The sequence below is a fragment of the Platichthys flesus genome, chromosome 7 (genome assembly GCF_949316205.1).
Source record: "Platichthys flesus chromosome 7, fPlaFle2.1, whole genome shotgun sequence".
In the NCBI taxonomy this organism is placed as follows: domain Eukaryota; kingdom Metazoa; phylum Chordata; class Actinopteri; order Pleuronectiformes; family Pleuronectidae; genus Platichthys; species Platichthys flesus.
The window spans coordinates 21,950,878-21,977,202 of record NC_084951.1 but is presented as its reverse complement, the minus strand read 5'-3'; the positions used below and the strand labels follow the sequence as shown (position 1 = coordinate 21,977,202).

Genomic DNA, 26,325 nt, shown 5'->3' with positions numbered 1-26,325 from the left:
GCGGATGCGTGGACAGCTTTGATGACAGACAGCAGCAGTTTTTCACTCCCTGCTAAAAAATAATAAAAAAAACTCTGGGGCCATTAAATGCTCCGGAAGTTGCTCAAGCTTTTTTGGAAATAAAGGAGAGCAGTTGAGCGTTTCTTCAATATATGTTCAGGAGCTTCTGCAAGGCGACCACGGTGTTTACACGGCTCTAAAGCTCAGCACAAGGCCAAATGTTATATATACAGTCAAGGCTATCAGAGCAACCAGCGGACATGGCCTCCGCAAACACGACCAATCTCTTAATCTCTCTCCGTCTGAACCTTTTACTTTTCCCCTCGGTCTCCCCGAGTGAGGCGAGGACAGAGCAGGGACATGTCTCGTTTCTCTGAAGTGAGGGAAGTCTTTTCACTTGATTAAGACACTCATTTTGTTTTTTCCCCCTCCTCCATCCTCTCAAGAGAATTTTTTAAATATGCTTTAGGTCCAAATAACATGAGCACTTCTCCCCCGGCCCATGCCAGAACCCCTTTCCGCTTGGAAATATTTGCTTTGGACGCCGGCCTTGCCCAGCACACAACACAGGCAATTATGGGAGCTATTTAAACAGGAGAAATCCACTGACAGGCGACGCCTCATTGGAAGGGACGAAGGAATCAGGAAATGAAACCTCCATTGATGCTCTGAGGACACGAAAAGAGAAATCCCCCAGGACGGCTGAAGCTGGTCACAAATCTCACGGGCATTTTGTGCATATGTATGGAGGACTTGTGTATTTGTGTAGCGATGACATGTTCGGGGTTTATGTGTGTGTGTTTGGATGTTTTCTGGAGTTTTTTTATTTATTTATTTTTGGGCTCCTGCGAACAGTTTATCTGCAAAGGTGCAGCCGTGGGTTGCCGGCAGCTTTCATCAGCTCAGAGGTCTCCGCTCTGCTGCTGCCGCTTTCATGGTGGAGAGATGAAACAACCATGGGGTCAACACCAAAGCAGCCGCACAGCTGAATGAAAAGTCTGACCAACATCTTCTATTTCTACACCGGCCTCCCTTTGGCTGTCTGCGGAGTGACGCTCCCCCCCCCCCCCGGTCGACCTCAGCTGACACGACACATTGTTTTTTCGAGGGACGGGACAGTTTTTGGGCTCATAGGATGCGAGAGGGGAGCGGAGAGGAGACTCTGCAAACTGATGGGGGTCGTGAGTGAGTGCTACCTGCCAGTGACCTACTTATCACCCCTGGAGGTGTCTGTCAAAATCAGGTGCCACTCTGCAAGCGCCCTGTGTGTGTGTGGGTATGTGTGTGTCTGTCTGTTTGTGTGTGGTGAATCCACGTCCGTCCAAATTTCTGTGTGGAAAAAAGAAGAAAGGACAGAGCGACGTTTAACTTCTAACTTTGCCGGGCTGAGAATTCCCCAGAAATGAAACTCAATCGAGGCCGTCTCAGACTGGACAAATAGACAGTAAATTAGTTTCGCACGATGGTTTATTAAAAAAAAGAAAGAAAAAGTCTTGTGTATACAGCAGATTATTGATGCATCGAGCCGAGGGATGGATAAGGTTCCAGTGTGGTCGGTGGTGAGGGACGGAGCCCGTGTCTCGGGGGGGGGAAGCCTCGCAGCGGAGTCATGCACAGCAGAGGCCGCCAAGCTCTGCAGCACGCCATCCCCCATGAAGCCTGCAACATATCACATTGTGCAACTGCTTTCATTTTGAAAAAAGCTTTTTTTTTTTAAAGATGAATGGATAAATCCTCTGCTGTTCATTTGCTTCTTTTGTCGAGTCCCACACTGAGTTGGGGAAGGAAAAAGTTGTGTGTCTTTGGGGGAGAACACCTCGATGTGCACGATTCATTATGAGTGGAGGTGAAGTCAGCAGCTCTCGTGGTCAGTGTCTCTGTCGCTCCCTGAGGGAGAACAAGGCCCGAGGCGACACCTTTGAAAACGCTCTGCCTTCGGACGCAGTTGTTCAGGTGGATTCATATGATTGCTTGTTACCCTGCACACCCCCACTAACCCCCAACCCCATACTCTCCTTTCTTTCCATCTCGACTTTTCCTCTCTCTCTCTCTCTCTCCTTCTCATCCTCCTCCTCCTTCCTCCCTCTCCCCGCATTCCTCCTGTCATGGGGCTGACAGACACTCGTCATCAGCAGGTACTCTGACCCAGGTGGATCAGGTTCCCCTCTTGTCGGGGGATTGTGCCGCGTGTGCGTTTTTATGGCTTAGTGCTGCACAGTTGCAGGTTTTTAGTGCACCTCTGGTCGGCTGCCATGTCTGATAACCATTAAGACAGACATGGCCTTCTCAGACGGCTTAAGACAAACTCCTCTGGCTTTTCAAAAGACATCCAAACACTTTCTTTTTCCTGCCTCGTGACATTTGCACATCAGAGCTCCAACTCTGCTTGTTGAACCTGCTAAAAGATACGATGTGAGAAGTTAATATATATTATTTAAAACGCAATTTAATATTTTAATTCTATTTAATTTTTAGAAATACTGAACAAATTGTTATCCAATAGAAAACCTGAATCTATTGACAGATACGGTTTTTAAACAAGGAATACAGAGAAAGTTTAAAGCCATTTTATACGTGTATCTGCACTAAAGATTCAGGTTGGATTGAGTTATCTCTTGGCCCCCGTCCCATCCTTTCACCAAGTTTGGTGGAAATCTGTTGAGCAGTTTTTGTGTACTCCTGCTGATAAACAAACAAACAAACAAACAAACAAACAAACAAGCAGACACGGGCATGAAACAGAACGTCCTTGACCGAGGTAAAAACTGTTGTATCCGACACAGTCTCAGAAGGTACTGTGCTGTTAGCTCGGGGAAATTGCATTTCTCTAAACAATCACTTTTTCTGTATTTAGCAGGTTACATTCCCCCGATGTCATTATACTTGTAAATGAACAGAATATAGATATATCTGCATTCCTTAGAAGCCGTGCCAGTTTCTGATTTACAGCTCTAAACCCGTCTCGATTTGATTGCAGACAAACCCTCAGACAAACAGTTTTCCATGTAGCATTCGTTCTGTCTTGGAAGTTATGTTATTAACTTTGAATTTATGTCTGTGTCTCCTGGCAGACGTGGATGAGTGCTCGGAAGGCAACGGCGGATGCCAGCAGATTTGTGTCAACATGATGGGCAGCTACGAGTGCCGCTGCAGAGAAGGATTCCTCCTCAGCGACAACCAGCACACCTGCATCCAGAGGCCTAAAGGTTAAACACATGCACAAACTCACATGCACTGTTTGTTCATGGGAAATAGCAGGACACATATTAATATTAATGCACGTGGTGGAATATCTTTAATTCAATGTAAGATGTGGATCTTCGGGTTTATTTTTTAACAGTTTAAGTTGTAAAGGTCTAAACTCTGGGATCGGCCCTAACAGGCGTAAAGGAAAGGCGAGCAAAGGTAAGTGTCTCCAGACTGAGGGGAATAAAAAGAGCAGGGATGAATCTCTCTTTTCGTTTTCCACCCACCCTTTTTCAAATTGAACCAATCTAGTGCTTGGCAGCATTTGAAGGTATGGAGGTATGAGAGTGGCCTGCGGGGTCCTGCGAGCCGAGAAAACAATTAAAGGAGCAGCCTGGGGCCGACACGCCTCTTGTTTCTCGAGCATTCCTGTGGGATGGAGACGTGACAGGAGAAAGCACAGAGCCGGGCTGCTCTGAGGTTTACTCATCAGACCAAGGGCTCACTGCCGACACACGTTCACAACGTCATGCCTAGAATGAGGTTTGGATTTTTGCATTCTTGTCTCATTGCAATTTTTCTACAGTGGCTGAAAACAACAACACAGTGGTTGTATTTTGTAACAAATTCACTCCTGTTTGTTAAGATTGCACCAAATTATCAATTTATATCGTAAAAAAAAGATCAGACTCAGTTTTACAAAATAAAGGGAAAAAATATTTTTTTACAAAATACGCTGCCATTGTACTTTGTTCAGTAGTTTTTCGTCATCGCTCTGAAAAGCAACACCAGGGGAAATGAACAGCTGCCATCCCCATCACAAAACACATTAATTCAAAAAGTAATTATCCAGCTGTTTTCAGATTCCACAGCCCTGACAGGTCGGGGCTGTGGATTCTTTCAGGCTCCTGGTCTCCCGCAGCCGAGCCTCTCTCACTCAGACAGAACCCGAGTGTCTCTTTATCTCTGCCCTCCTCCTCTTGCTCTCCCTGGATCTTTGGTGAGATAACTGCTCGAGCTGGGAGTCATTACACGAGGATGTTCCTCAGGCCCCTGGATGGTGAACCGATGATCTCGGAGGTCTGGTTGATGAGATCAGTCTGGCCCTGTGAACTGTCAATGTTTACATTTCATAAACGCAGTGTTTTCTGAGTGGAGCGAAAAGCGGGATCATGTGTTTCCAAGTGCCGCAACTATATCAGCGGTGTCGGAGGCAGACTGCGAGCACCGGCCCCCGCCTGGCCACGCTCCCTCCGTCTCTCTCTCACTTCCTTTCTCCTCTTTCCCTCTCGACAAATGCCCGTTAATCTTCCATTTTCATATTCATTTTGTCTTTATTGCTTCCAGATGAGGCCCATTGGGATCGAGAGATTAATGCTGCCATCAGTCTATAAACTTCCTCCGCTCGGCAGATAGCCGGCCTGTCATTGTTTCATTATTTTTGAAAGACTAACAGACAGAACAACCGCTCATCTGCTTATTATTACTGCTCTTATTACGCTGTGTGTCTGCAGGAAAATGGAGGTGGTGAGGATGTGGCTTTGCCAAGTTATTGGACAGCGAGCCTGCAGGATCGCTGCATACACCGCTCCCCCCCGCTCACTGAAGTATTTTGCACAGGTGGCTCAGGAAGGGGAAAAAAATTGTAATTGAGAAAATTAAAACTGATTTAATCTCCCGGCCAAGTCGCTTTTAATGCCGCCCTCCATCCATTCTGCCGGGTCTCTGTGTTTCCTAAGTGCAAAGCCCGGGGAGCCGTTTTCTCATGAGCTTTATTGTTCTCATTAAAAAGACATCAGCTTTCCATTTCTTTCATTAATGGGTCAGGTGTACCCTGGGCAACTACTCGGGAGTCTTTCTGATGACGGTGGAGGGCCGGTCACCGCAGCGCCCTGTGGTACCAGGCTGTTCCCCCTGCTGGTGAGCTCTTGTTAGCAGTGAGCCGGTGCCAATTAGGCAGCAGGGGTCTGCCAGCCTCTCAGCTAATGACAGGGCTGCTGCTGGCCTGTCTCTTATTAGACCTGCCCCTTCCCCCCTGAACAGGAATAACTCCGGCCAAATGAAGGCTCCATTGTCTCGCTGGCCAAAATGTAACAGTTCATTTATTCTCCCCAAACATTTCTTCCAGTCAAGAAATAAAGCCTTTGAAAGGCCAGCCAAGGTGCTTAGCGGTTGATGGGAATGCCATTTAGGTCAAGAAAGGTTCCAGTGCTTTGCGTTTGATTTATTGTCTCTCTCATATAGGAGGATAACAGGGACGTATGTGTGTGAGACGGGATCCAGCACATTGGAATTCAGGAATTTCAGGCTCAGTCAACCCACACATCCATAATTTCAGCCCTCTACATTTCTGAATATCCGCTCGGGCAGTTACCTGAAGTGTGCACTGATGAGTTGTTACCTAAGTCACGTACGCCAGCTCGTGTATTCAGTTCTTTTTGTCTTCAGCAAAAAAAATATTAATGGGATTTGAAAGTCAGTTCTGTTGAGCTTAACATGTTGAAGTGGAACCAGTCATGTAAGAGATGCATGTAGAGGTTTAATAGTTAATAAGATCATCTTTTTCAATATGGCAGGAGTGAGGCTGGGACTGAGAGGAAAGACGTGCACGTCAGAAACCAGTCTGAAAGTTCACTGCAGCCTGATGATTACATTACGATCTGAAGCTCATTGCTGGGAAATCTTTGATTGCGTGAGCCCCGAGGCGTCAGCGTCACCTTTCACTGCCGGTATACACGTACTAATAGGCCACTGCACTCGACGTGCACAGTCACAAGCCAGTGAGCATAAATTAAATCCAGAAGGAATTCTACCATTCTAAAAGACATTACTTTATAGGATTCCATTAAACGTAGATGGCTGTTCTGCAGAAAAGGCAGAGCGAGAAATTATATTTCATCATTTGAGTCGACAATCAAGAGAAAGTGATTCACAACTCAATCAATCATACACACTTTTTAACTTCAAGGGTTTTCTTCATCATATAGTTTGGTTTTTAACATAACTTCTGAAGAATTTAATGACATTTTCTAACATTTTAAAGAGAAACTGCATCCATCATCTTTACAGCTTTATCTTTTTAAAGGGCGTGGGGGGAGTTGAACCGAGTCCCAGCTGACATTGGGCGGGAGGTGTTGTTCACCCTGGTCAGGTCGCAGGAACATGACCTGCAGAAACAAACAACCCTTCACAAAGTCAACTAGGTGTCATTAATAATCCAAACCCCAATCTGCATGCTGGAGCACCTGAATGGATCCCACTCACACACAGGGAGAAGATGCAAACACAAGACTTGGTTTATAAAATATAAAACGTTAGGTTAATTGATGACAGGAATTGTCTATCTTAGAAAAAGTGTAACATTTTCCTCTAGGAGCCTTGTTGTTCTCTGTGAGTGCAGTGCTCCGTACAGTAGGCCTTGTCTTTCCAGGAAATGTTTGCTCTGTAAATAAAAACCTCTTCCTGTGTTTACAACCTTCATTAGCTTCCCAAAGGGGTCGTTACCCCTCAAGCAGCTAATCTCTTCCTTCTCCTGCTCTCTCTCTCTCTCTCTCTCTCTCTCTCTCTCTCTCTCTCTCAAATTCAGATGCCGACATGATGGACACAGTCTCACACACACTGACTCGCACAGGAGCACAACTCAATAATTTTTCAATCTAATCCAGCTGGAGGCAAATTCAGACACGTTCCATTCTGACATTTAGATGCAAAGCGCGGCGTGTCGACCTGCCGGCCAGAGCGGCAGCGCCTGCACGAGCCGGAGCGGCAGCAGCACGAGGAGTTTTCCAATAAATGTGATCAAACCCATAATAAATGGCTGCATCATATTCTCAGTTAGTTTTGCCTTGCAGCCATGACATTCCTTCTGTGTGAAATCAGGCACGGGGGTCACTGAATCTGCTTTAATGCTTTTTTCAATGCAAAAAAAACCCCCCTCTTCTTTCTTACATTGCGTTATCCAATTGGCAGAATGTTGCACACTTTCATTTCAGGAAGTACGGCGCTGCTCAACTGCCTGTTTCCATTATCCCAGTGATGCACTGTTCAATACTGCAAAGTCAAAAGTATGTGAAGAGGCATTTTGTGGGTTTTCATGCGTGTTCTTGTCGGTTGTCCCACTGCGCAGGAGCCGACATGGTTCTTACATGTTCCCGTCGGTGGTTCTCAGCCGGCCGGCCTCTCTGTCTGTGCGTTGGCCACAGAACTGTTTTTACAAGTGCAGAAGTCGCTGCTCCATTGCTCTGCAGCCCAACCGTATAACCAGGCTCTTTTTCCTATTCTGGGGAAGTGGAGCGAGAGGAACACCTCGTGCTTCCACCGCTACCGATTCACTCTCCGCAGCGGGGAGGACGCAGATCCACGAGACACTTTCATGTCAGTCCCGTGGCTCTCCGTGCACCCCTGTCTTTGTCCTCGTCTTTTTCTGCCCGTCTCCTTCCGTCATGATCTCCCCTCGTCTTCCCTCTTTGTCCAGACTCTCACAGGCCCCATGTCCCCCCCCCCCACCCTCTCGCCCCCACCCTTGAACAAATATACACCAGTGGCTCGGGCTTCAGCAAACGTTGGCTGCCTCGCCACTGAATTCTCCTAACCTCATTTGAGATGGGCATCCCTTTTTGCTGGTGGGTTTGTTGAAGGCCATCTCTAAGCCGGCCAGCCCAGCGCGCTGCTGCCGACTGCCTGAGTGCCAGTTGGGTTTTTCCACTAACACTTGGCTGTCATGGCTTTAACCAGCGGGCCAGACTGAGCCCTGCAGACACAGACGCCTTCTTCACTTCCCTCTCCCTTTGACTTTTATTTTGTATTTTTCGGGGGAAAGAATGCAGCTCTGTGATAAGATGGAGTGTTTCGTATCTTTTTGTATCTCTATATTAGAGAAAGCTCTAGCAGCCGTGCTCGTGCTCTGCAGCCTCCGCTCTGCTGGGAGGACGCCCGGCTCCTCTGGGACTGCACAATGAGGTGACCTTGATAGAATCGGAGTGAAAGGAAAAGTGGCAACGTCCCCAGCAGGTGCTGCACGACTGTCAGTGACACAGATGAGCGGACGCACACATATGCCCGTGTGCGACATGCATACATTATGCAAATAAACTTGTGTCAATGCATACGCATGCATTAATGTATGCTTACATGCACACGCACGTGCACACAGATTCTCAAGAGCCTTTTACAAGGGTCTCCACTGTATTCATGACTCTCCCTTAAAGTGTATCACTGCACCAGTTAGAGTTTGGAACACTGCGCATGTTAAATGTCTCCGGTTTCGATCTCAAGAGAACAATAAAATATAAAATATATATAGTTGTATTAATAAAGCACTTTTGCAGTGACAGGTATCCGTCCGGAATTCTAGCTGCTGTCTTTTCCATTCATTGTTGTTTATTCTTTGAGTGGCTCCTGTGCCTCCACACGGCCTCTTGGAGCAGGAGAGAAACCAGCACTTGCGCGACAGACCAAACAGTAGCACTTGGATTGGATTCCCTCTGCTCCTACTCTCTTGACCAGATGGCTTCCCCGTCGCGCTGCCTGACCATCTGCATCGCAGCTCAGCCCAGCCCAATCCGGTGCAGCTCCGTTCCCATTCTCCTTTCCATGCGCTGACATTTTTATCCTCCCATTAAAACTTTTAAGGGCCCATTATCTAAGAGGAAGGAATGCTGCTTTAATAGTGTGGTGGCTCCATGCTTAGGCCCCGGCTTTAACCAACACTAGCTATAGATGCTTGATGTTCTCCAGCCAGCGTCGGGCAAAGAGGGGACCATCCCCCCCCCATCTGAGAGACGTATGACAGCGGCTCAACCCTGGACCATGAGCCCTCTTTTCTCTGTCCCAGGCACTCAGGACAGACCATAAACCCTTGGCATGCCTTCCTCTATACTTCAGCCCCATTGTTTCACTCTCTCCACTTCATGTTCCTCAGGTTTAAGAGGGCTGGCAGCGCCGCGGTGAAGAACTCGCAGCCTCCTCTGAGCTTTTGTCTTAGGATCATAGGAGTCGGCATCTCAGCCGGAGCACCCGTGTTCACTTTCCTTGCTTTCGCACAGCTCCCTAAGGTCAACTCAAAACGCACACCCTGCTATTGGAAGTTTACTGTTGTTTGTATTTTTTGCGGTAGGCGGGTTTCACCTCAGAGAGAAAGTCTCATGGAGCCTGTAGCCCAACATGTGGTGCAACAGAATCCTCCCTCGCAAGATGTAGATGTATCCCCGTGTCCGGGCAAATTGTGTTTTCAGTGGACGTCTGGTTCTCAGAGAGCTGGAGAAGCAACTTGGCTCAGAAGCTATTGAGTTTAAATAACAGCCCCTGCCTGAGACAGTGATTTGAGCTCCAATCAGTTTCTCCAAAGTGCTTTTCATTCCCACTGGCTCGCCTGCAGGAGTTACCTTCATCAGTAAATCCCCCCCCCCCCCCCCCCCCTGTTGTCCTGACCTGCTGGTTCTCCAGAGCTGTGTGATGTGACCTGAACTTAACGACGTGTCCCGAAGGTGGCGAGGCTGAGCTCACATATTAAGTCCAAGTCGCACCGACTCGGTGACAGACGCACAAATTGATTCTAAGATGGGAACAATCTGTCACCTTGCTCCGGGAGGATCGTGCAGTTGTTTCTCTGGTTTAGAAAAGGAAAGGCACGCGTGTGGGTATTTAGCTTGCTCATCAAAATCTTATTGGGTCACACTTATATTGAGAGTGCCAAAAAGAAAAAGTGCTTCTGCAGTCACGCTGTGTTCTTACAGACACTGAGAACCTATTTCCTCAGCTAGTGTCCTACTGTGATTGAAAGGCTCTTGCATGGACACGCTCATTTCTGCCAGAGCTCAGATTATTTCACTTTAGAGTTTCTTCTTTGTTTTTCTCCTGTGCTCCTCTGTCTGTTTTTCAATGGGCTCTGTTGGAAAAATGAATGACGGGTGTTGGGTTGTGTGGTCGCTGTCTGTGTCCAGGCTTCATGCTAAGCTAACTGGCTGCTTGTCATGGTTAAATGGCTTTCTGCCAATAGATCCCTTTCACCTAAATCTTACTCACTGGACCTTTTTAAAAAGAAATGTAAAGATCTTTCATTTAAACGTCTAAAAAACGACTTGACCTATGTTTTATATCCCAGGGGCCCACATATCAAGTTTTATTCAAGCTTTAAAAATAGAAGTTATTATAACAGCAATTACAATTAATTTTATCTGTATAGCGCTTTTAACCAAAAATCTGAGCAGATAAATCTGAGCAGATAAATATATAATACATATCATAACCTGTGGCTTTCTCCGTCTCTGCCATATCTTCTAGTTGGTGAATAAAACTTCAACATCGTCAAACTCGGTCTTCTGTTATTTCTTTGATTGAGGGACCCCTAGTGGCCGAAGTGTTAGTTAAGCAACATATTTATAGGCTCCTGGTAACAGCGCCACGTTTTAGTGGTGGACACAGAGGTCATGACCTTCAGTTGTGGTCACTTCGCGGAGGGGGCGCTCCCACTTGTTTCCTCGGTTTAATTACATTTGTCCTTTTTACAGTAGTTTCTGTTCCCGGTGAGCTGTGTGAAATCCTATATCCTCTCTGGTTTGTCCCTCGGTAGCTATTTGGAAGGACTACTTCTCATTTCCAAGACGTTGGACTCTATTTGCCGTCCAGTTCTCAGCCTATAAAGTGGTCTGTAACACTTTTTATGCGTTTCTCCATAAAGAATTATGTCTTACGGGTCAGCAAATTGTTTTGGTTGATCGTGGTATATATGATCTAGAGGTTTTTTTTGTGTGTGTCCACCTCCTAATAAATGTATGTTATTTTTCCTGCTTCCCATCATTTAGTAATGATAAAAACTGGAGGCCTTTGGCAGCCGGTTAGAGGGAACAGCACACGGAGGATGAGAGCTGGGCCTGGAGAAAAGGGCCATTGTGTCAACACTTTGGCTTTTATTGGTCCACAGAGACATGAAGGCCCAGGTTCTGGCCCCAGCTCCGCATGCTTATTGATGGATGGGTCTGTAGCGTTCGGGTAAGAGGGGCTGCATAAAAATGAAGGTGGAGTGAAGTGAGTTTTGGGATCCATAACACAACCTTAGTAAGTCGTCTTTAGTCCGGTGGGGCTGCTTGGTTGGAAATCCAATCCTCTGTCAGGTTCACAGATGTCGGTTTCTTGCGCCGGCCTCAGAAAGTGGCGGAGCGGAGAGAGGGGACCACTGAATTCCTCTTCCCACTTAAATGTGGCTTGCATGTGACTTCTGCAGCTGCTCTGTTGATGCTCCTTCACGGTCACTTCACTCAGTCGTGTCGTGGCTTTTTCCCTTCAGCTGACGCGCCGGTCCGGTGTTTGTGTAGCAGGGCCAGGCTGCTGCGGCGGTTAGTGTGTGAAGACTGACGTCGTCTGCGAGAGTGACAGGAGCCCGGGCAGGGGGACGTCTGAGGGGGATAGCATGACCTTGTGACACGTGTTGACAGACTTAAGGTGATGGAAAGTATTTAAGCAGGAGGTCAGGATCGTCTACATCACTCACGTTGTCAGCTCCTGGAGGGAAAGAGAAATTCTGAAATGGGTTTCTTGACATCCACAGTGGAAATTTAGTAAAGGGCAAGTTTTGTTTTTTTGGAAACAAGGTATGGAATCTAAAGGGATAGTGGTGGCACAAATTAAAATAAAAAAAGAGAATAAGAGGGCACATACCTCCAAAAAGGCTACTGCTCTATCTTGCCTTTCCTGAATTTGATGAAAATCCGTTCAAAGAAACGCTGATAAAAACAGAACCTCCTCTGCGAAGTTAACAAAAGAGCATCAAGTATTTGTTCATATTTATTTACAACTTTCAAAATATTTTTTCGTTACATGTAAAAGCTGCTAAATTCCATAGACAGAGGCCCAACAGTCCCAGTTTGAAATCAATCTAAATTTCGCTAGATGTTGATATGGATCTGCACCAAATTGCACAAACAGAGAAAGTCAAATAAAAGGTCCTGGATCCTCCCCCTGATCCAGATCTGCATCTAAAATGTATGAGATCTTCCTTGGGTCATAGCCCACCCCTCCACAAAGTAGGGGCAGTTTTTGTGTAATCCTGCAAATGATCAAACAAACTCAGAACAAAAACCAAACCTGTGTGAATTGCTCTTAGTCTTGTCCAGACTGACGCTCCACAGAGTTCTCTGAGCGTCACCAGGTGTCGACACGAATGCAAATGAGCGAATCTACAGCCCAACAAGTTTAGCTAATTAAGAAAGTTCGACTTGAAAACACCCTTCAGTGCAACAGCCGATTTAATGAGACGTTAACGGAGGAGTCCTCTACCTCCCTGTTCACCAGAGGAGCAGGAGAGGAGATCTGTTCTGTTTTAATGAGCCGGAGATCTGGGGTTTGTCACCGCGTCGGGAGCACCGGCAAAGTTTGACTATAAATAAATCAAATCTCTGTGTCCTTCCTCAAAGGCTGCGTCCGTTTGGATCATCATTCATGACACGAGGGTCCCGAGTCAAATGCACTGGTGCTCGTCTGTTCATCAAGCATCGATACATCACACAGGAATAAGGCATTGCCGCGTGCCATGTTTTAGTAAAGCTGTGAATAATTTAATGCATATATTTTCAATACCATTTATATATTAATTTTGGGGGTTTTTAAAGTCTTAACTGAAGTGCTTCGACCTTGACTTGACTCAAGAGGCCTTTTTTTAGTGCTTTTAAACTCAGTCTCTACAGTGAGATTTTAACAAAGGAGTTTTTTTTTTTTTTCTCCCTCTCTCCTTTATGGGGGATTACCTCAATTAAAATTACAGGTCTACTGGATCAGGTCCTGCTGGGAGTTTTATCCTTTCTGTTGGCAGCCTCCTTTTTATAGCCTGAAACAAGTGAGCGTGTTCCAACAAGTGCTTGAATCGTTGTAGCGGGGGGGTGCACGGGGCACGTCATGTCACCAGCAGTCAGCACATGTGCTACTCAGGGTCAGAAGGCACGACGGGGAAATTAAGGTTTTTGACTCCTCCTGCACAGCCCTTGTAAAATCTAATTTAAGACTGAATGGTTAAAAAAATAAACAAGTTAAGGTTAACTCTCTCTCTCTCTCTCTCTCTCTCTCTCTCTCTCTCTCTCTCTCTCTCTCTCTCTCTCTTTCTCTCTTTCCTTGTGCTGTTTCCTCCACAGCGCAACCAGAAGGCAATAAGGACGGACCCACCTGTATGGACAAGAACCACGGCTGTGCACACATCTGCAGGGAAACACAGAAGGGGGGCATCTCCTGCGAGTGCCGACCTGGGTTCCAGCTCACCCGTAACATGAAGGACTGCAAATGTAAGTCAAACACACACACACACACACACACACTTACACACACACACAGACACACACAAGCGGAGGGAGGATTTATAGGCTCCTCATGAAGAAGGCGATAGGGGTTGGAAACCTGCCGCTGTCGGATAATTGCATTCATTCCACAAATGCCTCTCCAACAGATTTGAAGCCGGTTCCCTGACATTCACGTTACATTGACGGGCTGCGACTAATCTTCTGAATGGTCCTCGTAAAAAAAAAGGAAAACATGTTTATCGAATAAGGAGCGGTCATTTACACAACCGGGGCGAGTGTGGAGGTTACTCGAAGGGGACCGCTCTGACGGACAGCGCACACTTCCTGTCGCCGTGCAGCAGAGATCATCCTGTCAGGGCCGGGGCCGGGGCTGATGGGGGATTTGTCTGTGTTTGGATAAGGATTGGAGAAGTGTTATTCTATAGTTTTGCTGTGACAGCCCAGGAAAAGGGCAAAAGGCGCTGGGATGGTTGGGTGCAGACAGGATGGCGGTGGAGGGCTTCGCTCGCCCCGGCTCTTTTTCACTCTGTCATCACAGGTGTGTTTAAAGTGCCAAGGTTAATGCTTCCTTCAGCCGCCAGAATATAAATGTATTTGCACTTAAAGATTTGCGAAGAGACACGCAGGAGCACACAAACCTAGAGCAGGAATCGCACACCCTTCACAGTGACTTACAATGAGTGAGCGAGTTCAGCCTCCTGCTCAAGGCCGACACCTCAGCTGCCGGAGAGTTTAAAATATGACCTTTCAAGATCCTTCGCAACTCCCGAGTAACTCGTCAGCCGCAAGGATGAAAAGATTTGATATGTGGAGTAATGAATGGAAGCTGAGACAGTGATGAACACACTGTACATTCACACTTAAGGCATTGAATATGTAAATCATTTCATGACCTTCTGCATATTGTGGTTCACGGATTTTTGATCTAAAACCAGTTCAAAGTATTGCATTTGTTTGCAATACTTTTATTGCATTGAACAGCTTTTGAGTTTAAATAATAAAATAATAATAAAAAATAGAGGATTTTTGGCGTCCAATGATATTGATAGTAAGTAGTAGGAAAAATTCAGATACAGATACATGTTCATCGGCCATATACACATATATATATATATATACAGTATATATATGTAGAATGATTTCTAAGATGCTGTATCAAGAAACGTTTTTCAACATTTTGTTTAGAAGTAAACAAATACAACCAAATTTTTTGAAGTCGAATAAGAAAATAATTTGAACATCGTTTCTGATTTGTTTACTCTGTAAAAGAGAAGTTTTAATATCTGCGCTTATTGGCAAACACAAATGCAGATACTGATATTTATATGAGAGGCTCATATAAGCCGATTTTTGTTTGCCAACTCGATAAGGCAATATTCTTTTTATCCAATTGTATTTTTTTTAACGTACAGTTTGCGTTCTCTGTGTATCCTCTGATAGTGACGTGTAACTACGGGAATGGGGGCTGCCAGCACATCTGCGAGGAGACGGACCACGGCCCCAAGTGCTCGTGCCACATGAAGTTCGTCCTGCACAGCGATGGAAAGACTTGTGTAGGTGAGTCATCTCACCCCTGATCCCACGACGAGGGCACGAAACCCAATGAGAAGAGATTGAGCCACAGACAATTAACCCGGCGCCCAGACAGCCAATTGAATTAACATCTGGAATGAGGTGCACATTGATAAGAAAAGAGGCTTTTGTTAAGAAGACGTACGCCTGAGTCTTCTCCTCTTGATCTGTGACATGCAAGGACAAAAGGCTACCCCCCCCACTGTGCTGTCCCCTCTGCTGCTGCTCCAGTAACCTCTCAGTCCCTGCATCTGCTTCGGCTTTACCTCCTCTTCCTCCTCTTCCTCTCCTTCACTGGACACTGTGCAACAGCTCTCTCCCCCCTTTTCTCCCCCCCCCTTCACAGCCACTCGGTCAGACGCACACCTTCTATTAGCCCCCGGGTCACTTCCTCCACTGCTTCCCATTAGGGATTAACTCCCACAGCTGACCTAGCCCTCCGCTGGCATTTATCAGGGTTTGCCTGAGTTGACTTAAGTTGAGTAAAAATCATTCGGCCACTCGGGCATATTGAGCCGCTGTGAAGGGCAGTGTGTGCATCGGGTGGGACCTGCAGGTGCACGGGAGTCACAGCGGAGGTCCTCGATTGATGTGTGTGGATTGTGTCACGCACACAGGCCTTTTTTGTATCCGCCTATTTGAAGTCCCTTTAATGTTTTCTGCTTACATTACAAACCTGTTTAAACCGATATATCCAGGGCTTCCTAATGTTAATTCGCTGGTTTAGTAACGTGAAACCTCGGTGATTCTGGTAAAAACATATTTTCTTTTTGTCAGGGAGACTCACACAGTAAAGGAATCAGATGCTGCTTGCCCTGCAGAGCCTAGTGAGGCAGGCGCTCGGTTTTCGGTGGTTGTTAAACTCTGAGGGTTTGATTTGGGCCGTGGCTGATAAGCTCAGTGTTTCTATTACCACAGCGCTGATGAACGCCAGACCAATGTCAAGGTCTGGTCAGCCAACCTGTCATTACTGCTGTACCCTGCTAGGCTAGGGGGACGCCACAAAGTTGACCGCGACCAAATTATACGCCGTAGCCCGTCTTTATTTCCGAGGCAGAGCACATGCACGTTCGGTGTGCCAGATTAGGAAGCAGTCGGCCAGTTAAGATCTCTGGTTTCCCCCCACAGAGTCTGGGGTTACAGAGGTGGAGGGCGAGCCGCTCTGTGGTCGACACAGGGGCGCTCCATCTCCCAGACACTCTATTAGTTAATAAAAACCTCCATAAAACAAACAATCTGCCAAATGAGCCGCTGACGGAGGAGTGAGTGACAAGATCGCTGGCAGACCTTCAGTGAGGCTCCACTGCCGCGCACCAGGACTGTAATTCTGAGGGGTTTCCACCATAAAAACACGCCATTAAAAAGCAGCGTCTGCACTTCTGTTAAAGCTGCATAGGTTTAAAACAGATATTCCAAGTTGCTGCGCCAGATTTAAGGATAAATACTTTAACCCTTGGCATTGTTTTTTTGACATGTACGACTTCTTACTAAATGCAACAGCTGCATCTCCTTTGAAGAAAGAGATTCCATTTTATTATTTATTCCAAAGCTTATAAGAAATCTCTCTGAGCTGAGGAATCACGTTTTAATCCTGTTGGTCTTTATTGTCACATGAGGATGGAAATGGCTTCGTGGGTATTGTTATATATTTCTTGCTCTCTGCATACAGCACGTAGGGATAATTAGCCTTTAGCCACCGTGTTTGGAAATAGTACTAATGTTAAGAGTGCGGTAGTATCCATAGCAGCTACACAAAAGGAAAACAGCCTCCTGTTTAACCTCAGTATTGATTTAAACACCGACACCAGAAAGAATCCAACACATCCTCATCAGTGGCTCCTGTCTCCTTCAGTATTCTGCAGCTTCACTGTTCACAATCCATCTTGTCGGGGGTTTCATTAAGATTCTGCAACTTCTCTCCTTCACTATGTGGTGTCTCTCCTCACCCGGGCTCGGTCATGCATTTTGTAATAATACACAATACCCTACCGCTGCGGTTGGGAAGTGTTGCTCCTTCATCCTTCCTGTCCCACCCCTGTTGATACTGTGCCGGCTGTAGGTGAGAATGTTAATGTCGGTGGAGGCTTTACGTGGACTGTTCTCACTCAAACACACACACACACACAGACACACACACACACATGTCAACACACACTTTTAGAGACACACGTTGATTCAACTGCTCAAACTCAAACAAAAAGTCCAGATTTTGACTGAAATCGTCCCAAAAAACTATAAATCTGGTTTATTTTCTGCTTGTAATGACTGTGAATCAGGAAAGTTTAAAAATATCAGGAGGGAGCCGCCGTCATGTGGAAGCATTCATGCTGTTAGCACAGCAAATCATAAACATTCACAAATAGCAGGCAGATGCAGGCATGCTCAGGAGTTCAATCATCTGAAGAGTTGGACAAACTACACACACACACACACGAACGAGAGCGAGAGATGCATTTTATAACACAAACAGAAAGCCAAACAAACAACCCCACAAACATACGATAGGATATCCAGCATGAATGCATCACATGCATGTAAACCCGTGCAGTCTCTACATGCACATGCCCGTGACATAAACACAGCGCTCTGGTTTCGGGTGGTCCGTGGATTCACGTCTGCTGTGTGTGGTGGTATCTCTCTTTCCCTCTAACTGATGTGGATGGTTGTGTCTGGACGGTGCATGCTGGGACATGGGACACGCTGGTCGAAGAAAACATGGACGTCCATGTGGTGTTGACCTGTCATTGACAGACTCGGGCATCTGAGTACTACCATCTCAGAGAGTATGTGGGATAATTCCAGGGGGGAAAGGGATATTTTATTATCATAAATTCTGTATTTTTTCCTTTTTTTATTGAAATTCTTAATTTGAAGACACCCAAGCAGATTCATGGGTGACAGTACATGAGCTACATACACAAATGTGTACTTGTAGTTGAGTGTAGATGCACATTCAGTGGGAAAATCTAGTTTGTAGAATGTATTAACAGGCGTCTTTTGATGTAAAGTTCAGTATAAACAAAAAGACACTTGGACCTGATGGACCTTTAGCGACTTGACACAGCAGCGTAATAACATTGATCCTGAAATGATTGGACCATAACAGCTCTCCCACAGCACAGACACGCTTCTGTCTGTCCCTGTCTCTCAGCTTGCAGCACTAACCACCACTCACTCTGTCTGTCAAGGCTCGCAGTGCTCGTACTAACTCGCCGAAGCCTCCTCTCGCTTAGAAACAGCAACACTGCACTTTGTCTGCACCGTGCGGGAACATCTGCTTGCATGACTGCATGTCGAGAGGTAACACTTTTTGCCTTGAAATGTCACCCTCCCTCATCGGGGACGAGGAGCTGTCCTCAGCAGTGCGTGGTCGTGGCGGTTTGGAAAATGATCACTGCTGTTTGCCCTGCGGCGACAGGATAACGCCAGTTCTCTCATGTCATCACCACCTCCCGTGGGCACTAATGGACTTTAATGATGTGTTTAAATCTGGAGAGATGATCGCCTCACGTTGATGTTATCCACCTTGTATCCTCAGCTCATGATACTCTGGATGAATTATGGACTCTGCTCGCAGTTATTCTCGTCACTGAACCGGTGTCTGCGTGGGAGCAGAGAGGCCACAGGTGTTACATCTGAATAAAGTTAGAACACAAACTCTCACGTGATAGATGGGATGATGTGAACGCATCGGTGACGTCTGCTACACACAACTGAGTTAGCTTAGTGTTAGAACCTTCGTAAGTTCGGAGACAAGTTGCTGCTGCACCATGGAGCCCCCTGATGGTCACGATGAGAATTTATTGAGGATTGCTCTTGCGTTCCCTCACAATATGTTACTATCCCGTTCCCATCATGCAACATCATTATTTGATTATAGCTGTGCAGTCATCTGTATCAAGCCAGTTGTCCTGAGTAAAGTAACTGGTTCCACGTGAATCAGACACCATCCTGCAGATCAGCATACTGCTCCTCTGGAGAGACCTCCTGCTTTAAGAATTACCTTAAGTCAAAATCAATAATCTGATCCATAGTGGGGACCCGTCGGGACACGGGAAAACCAGCAATAAACATTTGTGGAAGTGACACAGTACTCGCAGGTCACACTACTCAGGACCAATACTTCATATGGCTCGGAAGGAATAGAAAAAAAAAACTATACTTCAATATGAATTGTGAAAGAAATCCTCAATAAAATCCCTGCTCTGACCCTTTGGGGGTTCCGTACTGCATCAACGGTCAAACTTAACAAAATGTGTGTCTTAAACAACTTTGTGTCAAATATGATATATTATAAAACTCTTACTGTTAGTTTTGGTATAGTTGTCTAGCAAAAATAGACAAATCTGCTTAGAAGTTTTGTCAAATTCATCTGACAAAACGTGTGCGTCTTTATTAGACTCTGATAAACCAACAGTAATCCAGCAGAATCATAAAGTAGCTGAACATACAAAGGCGTCTTCTTCAGGTCGTTCCACTCACCCTCATGATCACATTATCATAGTGAAGACTGTGTAAGAGTCTGTGTTCACAAGTCGTTCACTTCCCAAAGAATAGCAGACACCTGTGGCCTCCAACCAAAGCTGCTTCAGTTAAAGTCCATAAGTCATGCAGAGAGGGGGGGGGGGGGACGACACAAGGTGGATATACAGTGTACCACATCCGATCTTGTCACATGCTCATGATTAACCCAACACACAAAGTGTACGGAGAACTAAAGTGGTGTTTTTAAAATGTGTGCGTGTGTGTGGGTGTGCGTGTGCATGCAGGAGAGAGGAGTGTCCAGTCCCCGGCAGCCACACATCTGTTCCCCAATGGTAAATATGTGTTCCTCCTCTGACTCCTCTCTCTCGGGGGTCTGTGGGTGTGGGGAGTAGAGGAAGCTAACCTAGCAGACACTGACCGGGCCCTTCCCCTCCCCACAGGGGCATCCTCCTTCTGACCTTTGACCTCTGACACCCTCCACACCTCCTCCTCTTCCTTCTGTGAATGCCCTCTCAATAACAACCGCTGCCCGTGTCCAACCACACCTTTACCAAACACAGCTGCAGACAGGGAGCGTCCGAGCAGCGTTATGAACATCATGTGAGGGGATGGAGATGTACTGTATGTGATTCAAATTCTGCACTTAAGGACAGTTTGAAGTACTTTACGGCAAATACTGCACCACATTCACCTGACTGTCACTTTTCAGGTTAAGATTTTAAATATAAATACTCAGATATACATATAAAACGTAAAATATGTGAGGTTAGATTAAAACAGTGGTTCCTAATATGTTATACGTAAGCCACCTTATAATAAATCGATGTGTAGTTGGGGCCAAACATGTCTGAGTTGTTAGCTGCTCCACCAAAGAGACTTTTTCTTAATATTTCTTTTCCAAATTGTTACTTAAGCAAATGATCTGACTCCTGACTTCCTTCTCTACGGTTTCATTAATCTACCGAACAAAAAGTAATATATGTTTAAATCAGGATTTTTTTTTTTTAAATCAACCATATTGTTTTAATCCTGGGTTTGTTGTACATTTAGTTTCGATGATATGCATAATTCAAATGAATTAAAAATGTATATTTGTAAATATATAACACTATTTTCAGTTTGCCTTGTAAGAACTGGCTCTAGGGACAATAGAGGCTCAAATTAGCCTATAAGCTAACGTCCTTAACAGCATTTTGTCTTTTGATTAAACATAAACAAATTATAAATATTAACATAAGAAGCTTTTGTCAAAGTTTTAAAGCGCTTTCAGTTTAACTGTGATGGTTTTAAAGAGGGAGACAAAAGACTGAAATTCTGTGTGTTTTGAAGTGAAAGAAGGGAAATGAATCTTCTGTTGTTTCAAACGCTGGGTCCCAGTCTCTAAAGTCCATCATCGTGGTCGATTAGCTGCGGTGACGGAACTGTAACGAGCTCACGATGCAGCAATAATTCACGTTAACGATAAAAAAACACAGAATCCCTCATAACTCGCTCTTTCAAACATGTGGAATCTCGTGGCCTGAAATAGCGAAAAGAAATCAATATCAGTCCGGTTTGTTTTTCTACTCTGTGGGCAGAAGTAATTTGTTTCACTGGGTTTGCATCGGGGACAGCGGAGCTCATGTGGCGGGAGGGAAAAAGAATCAAAACTAAGTTTATGATAATATCCTGAATGCAAATAGGCCCAACGTTCAGGACGAGCTGTGGGAGAATAAACTCATAAATCTGCGAGCGGTGAATCAAACCTTAACACATCAAAGAGACTTGGGATTTAATTATTTCATGTAAGAAACAGAGGGAGGAGGCTTGTTCCCAGAGGAGAAGCCCGTTCAAGGTAAGGAGCAAAAAACAATAGTGTTTTATAAGAAAGCAGTTGTTACTACTGTAAGCACACGAGCGCTGAGTTCCCCACTTGCTAGAATACAACACTCTCGCCCTATTTCAGGATTCTGTGGCCTACTTTGATTTATTTTATCCTCTGAAATATAAAAACAAAAGAGCAGGAGACTTATGTTGCAATCTGCTTTATCTGATCTGTCCCCTGATTTCCTGTGTTCGAACATTAGCACTTCTTTTCATTGGTTCGGTTTTATTGTTGTGTTATTGAGAGAGCATTCCCTTCAGGGCTGTAGTCTGGGTTTTCTCTGTCTGATGCACCTTCAGTTTGACTTTGCTCTTCTGTCTGTAGCTGCATGTGTGCTGTTTTGGTCAAGGAAACAATATTTTCCTCTTTTTCCCCTGAAGTCATTTTATCTCCAGTGACAAACTCTCAGCAAATCGTGTATGTCTTTTGCCTTTTTTTTTTCCTGTCCTCTCGCCCGTTGCCGCTTTCTGAGGGGCGGCCATTAGAAATGTGCCGATGACAGCTCGGGCAGAGGCTGCTTGTCAACAGCTCTGATGTAAAGGCAAGAAGTGGTGCAGCCGTAAATCCTGTGGCTTCTGTTAAAAAGATGCTGCGGAAGCGTCTGAGCCTCTCTGCGTATGAAACGTATACCGCCGAGGCTCAGCGTCAGACCGAACCCCCGACACATCGCCCCCCGAGAATATTTACAAAAGTCTGCCCACTGTTGCTGTAATTGCAGATCCCAACCTGGTGCAGTGTGGATGTGGCTGGTGTGCATCCAAAACACACAAACCCACACACATACCAGAGCCTGTGTGTGTGTCTTTGTCTCTGCGTGTGTGTGTGTGTGTGTGTGTGTCTCTCCCCTGCCCTCACGAAACCATAATGTCAGAAATATTTCTTTGCTCTCTTAATGCATGATCATTACAGTTTGGTGAGATGGCTGTCTGACTAAGCGTTTGGGAGACGTGTCCTGACACTGTCTTGTTGTCTCGTCTGCCAAGTGTCTCTGCTCACACTTTGCAATTATGTGAAGCCACAGTGCCATGCTCTGAAGCCTGGGCTGGGACGGAGGTATTAACTGGAAGCCCCCCCCCCCCCCCCTCTGCCCTGCGCCCTTCTGTTGATCCAGCTCCAGGGAACCAGATCTAGAAAGGGTGGGATTTAATGAAGATTGGGCTTTTGTTCTTTAAAGCGATTCCTTTAATCACACTGATTGACTCAGTTCAGAGCATTTTTAAATAAAGGCAAATAAAATAAAATAAAACATTTTGTTTAAGCATTTTTTTTAAAGTTAGATTTTTGATTTGTAAAGTAAATAATCTTTGTAAACTGCTTGAAGATCAGCTAAAGGAAAAAATGTGGATTTCTTTAGATTATCAGGGAACATGTCAATGTGATAACAACAAATACTAAACACAGCAAAGTGTATCGATGAAAGAGATCAGCTACCAGGTCTTAAAAAAGTTAAATAATCTGAATTTTAGACTGTAAAAAAGTTTTAATTAAATATGCACACTTTGATGTAGGTCTTATTAATAATACCTTCATTTAATCCTACTTCTCTCGTGCTGTAAAATAAGGTTTTGTTTTGTTCTTAAGAGAAATGTTTCAGCGGTCTGCAGAGTTTTTAATGTCTCCATTTGTTGTTGTTTTATTACAATAAGCTGCAATAAAACTTCAACTAAAAGACCAACGTGGAACTGATCAGCCAACAGCCCAAATTCACGGCAATTCATTTACAGCCACACCGCCTTTATAGCCCTGTTTGTAATGTTGTCTCAGTTATTTGAAACTTTGTGTGTGTTGAGATTTACTCGAAGTCTTCTGTGTGTGTTCACCCTGTAGCGATGCGATCCACTGTTTTCAGCTGCTGTCTGTGAGGCAGCTATAAAACCTTCCATTACATGGCTGTGAGCACCTGTTTCCCTTTGATACATAACTCCAATCTACAGCCACTTTTCTTTATTTGAGAGAAAAGGGGCTTTAAAAAGTTTCATTACGGCCGCTGCAGGCGCTGCAGTCTCAGATTTAAGCGATGAGGATTAGGTGTTTCCCCAAAGGGATCCTCACTCCCTGTAAAAGAAGCGCTGCAGCTGCATCCCCGTCCTTAGTGCCACGTGTGAGGGAGGCTAGCTGCTGCCAGTGTGAAGCCTTTGGACGAACCCAGCTCCCTCTTCAGAGAAGCTGCCAGCCGGCGTCCGGCCCATTAGTGAGAAGGAGCGATGAGCTGTGTGAATGACTTGTGACCGGGCAGCGAGTTAAAGATTGTTCCAGGTTGCAAAGATTTGTTCTGTTGTTCTCGGGCTTTGTCCACCGGCCTCTCTTCTGCGAGAACACATTTCTCCGGTACAGTTGCTGAAAATGAAAGTCTCAGTGAAATTTGTCACTGTCTGGAGGAGAAGCTCCTATCTTGACTGAGTGCCTCCCTCTTTTTTTTCCTTTGCCTCCTCTCGACTCAGTCTGGCCAACGCAGGGGCACAGGTAGCTGAAATTGCTTTTTTATCCCCAAAATGCCCGGAAGGTCAAAACCAGGAAAAAAAAAAAGGTGGTTTTGTCCGTGTGTGTCTGGAAGTCAAACCCTCACGTTGGAGGGAAGGAGGTGTGTGTGGGGGGGGGGTTGGATGTCCGACAGTGCTGAGGACTTCTGGAGGTTGTAATTCACCTTGACCAAAGTGAAGCAAACACATGCACACACACATGTACACACTATATTTGTCTTTGTTTCCCCCCCTAATGACCTTTCATTATTTCCCTCTGTTAATCCCATTGGGCTGCTTCATGCATCTGTTTCTCCTCCTCATTCCTCTCTACCTCCGAACACCTCTAGCCCTTCTGTGCTTCCTATATTTGTTCGTCTCCTGTGAGATACAAAAAAAAGAAAAGAATTCTGTATATTTTTAAAGGCGTGTCTTCACATTTTCACCTTCACACCATCGTGCATGTTTCGATGGGGAGGGAGAAATAAGTAGGTCAAGACAGCATCTACAGCATTGTTTTTGTTTCCCAGGGGTTTGTCTTGACTGTGAGTGCTTGTGTCCACCCCCACCCCCACCCCCCACCCCCACCCCACCCTGCAGAGACCTGTGCAGTGAACAATGGCGGCTGTGATAGCACGTGTCATGATTCGGTGACGGGGGTCCGCTGCAGCTGTCCCGTCGGCTTCACCCTGCAGCCGGACCGCAAGACCTGCAAAGGTAAAGCACCGCCACACGGCTCCAGCGTCTCTCTCCACCTGGAGCTCAGATCCTGGAGAAGGACGCTGATGCCTCCGTCCACGTTAACACCTCCGTCCAGTTGGATTCTCTCTTTGTCGAGTGCTCTTAAAATTTGTACGGTACATCCTCACTGGTTCCACAGATCTTACTCTACTCTCTGGTGTTCAGCCTTATATTTAGAGTAATAGTTGTATCATACCACTGCATAACCATTGTCTTCCTTTACTAGTGTGGACAGGTTTTATATATTACGTCTTGTGAAATCAATTCCAAGCTTTACAAAGAATTATATTAGGGGACTAAGGGATTAAAGACACCACTGACAGTTATAGATTAGGCCACTTTGGAGAGCTTGAGGACAAACTCTGTTTCCAGAGGAGCGGGGGATAGAAATCTGTGTTCTTTCTAGGGCTCATAATGTTAACACCAACAAGCCATGATAGATTGGCTTATATGAGTTTGGTTCGAGAGGAAAGAAGAGGAGGAAAACAAATCCAGGCTGCACTGGCACAAGAAGACAGGGGCTCGCTGCAGGGCCAGACACTTCTGAAGAACAGAGACAAAGAAGAGGAAGGGATTATTTTTATTCCATTTCGGTTGCATTTTATTTCAACCAGATGATGAAGACTCCCCCTCCAGAGACAAATGCCTCATTTGTGATGATAATTCAGACTTAATTAGATCTGCTGCCAGACCTATCAAGGCAGAGACCCATCAAACGCAGGAATGCGCTCACGATACATCAATACTGGCTGCAGAAATAAAGAGCGCGGTAATCGGAATGATGATTTAGAGGTCGCGCTGCATCAAGGCTTTGCCGTGTGAGAGCTGCAGCCCATTACAGCCAGACGCAAACAGATTTCAGCCATTCGGAGGGACATTAAGGAAAGGCCCTGATGCTCGTTCCACGTTTCAGCGAGACTCTCACGCCTGTACAGACATTATCTCTAATTATTTCGAGCAATGTGTTCAGTTTTAACAACTTTTTCAAGAGATTTTGTTAAACCTGCTATAATCAAGATTCTTTGTACGTGAGAGGTTGTTATTTATCATTAAAGCCCAATTCAGCAGTTCCTCTCAGCAGCGTCTCACTTCATTTTAATGATCCATAACTTTACACCACTTTGATTCCCTCTCACTGCTTTTATTGTGTTGTTATTTTCAACAAGAAAGTTTTAATACACTGAGCTCATGCAAAGTCAGAGACTAGCTGGTGAACATAGAGGAGCTTTTAGGAGCTAATGAGTCAAATGTCTTTCTAGGGAGCTGGTGGAGCCCAAAGCAGAGCAACAAGTGGCCAAAAACATAGTTTCCTTAAATTCAATCAAGCAGGACCAAATTACACACACACACGCATAAATATGCATATTTTCTTATCAAGATCCATAAACTATTTCTTTGGAAATCTATCTTGTATGTAAATAAATATAGTCTAATGTTAATGTTGATATAATGTAGAGAAAAGATTCCTGCTCTCCATCTGCTGGATATTCAAACAGGCAGCTGTTAGGACACGAGTTCTTCATTTCAAAGATGTTACATTAATATTGTGTTTACGGTTCATTTAGGACGTGTGGTCTGATGTGTCCACTCTTCTTGACGATTGTTCACAGACATTGACGAGTGCCGCCTGAACAACGGCGGCTGCGATCACGTGTGTCGAAACACCGTCGGCAGCTTCGAGTGCAGCTGCAAGAAAGGCTACAAGCTTCTGACCAATGAGAGAACCTGTCAAGGT

At 45.4% G+C, this 26,325-nt stretch overlaps 1 protein-coding gene across 2 annotated transcripts in view; it reads left to right on the top strand.

Moving 5' to 3' along the window:
- scube3 (signal peptide, CUB domain, EGF-like 3) overlaps nt 1–26,325 on the top strand; it is a 73,277-nt gene that overhangs the window by 28,799 nt on the left and 18,153 nt on the right. The window contains exons 4-9 of one of the 2 annotated variants that reach the window (XM_062391575.1): nt 3,072–3,206; nt 13,308–13,454; nt 14,910–15,026; nt 19,811–19,858; nt 24,450–24,566; nt 26,201–26,323. In XM_062391575.1, coding sequence (XP_062247559.1) covers nt 3,072–3,206; nt 13,308–13,454; nt 14,910–15,026; nt 19,811–19,858; nt 24,450–24,566; nt 26,201–26,323 — 687 coding nt within the window. The remainder of the gene's footprint in view (nt 1–3,071; nt 3,207–13,307; nt 13,455–14,909; nt 15,027–19,810; nt 19,859–24,449; nt 24,567–26,200; nt 26,324–26,325) is intronic. The other variant, XM_062391576.1, reaches the window with a different exon arrangement.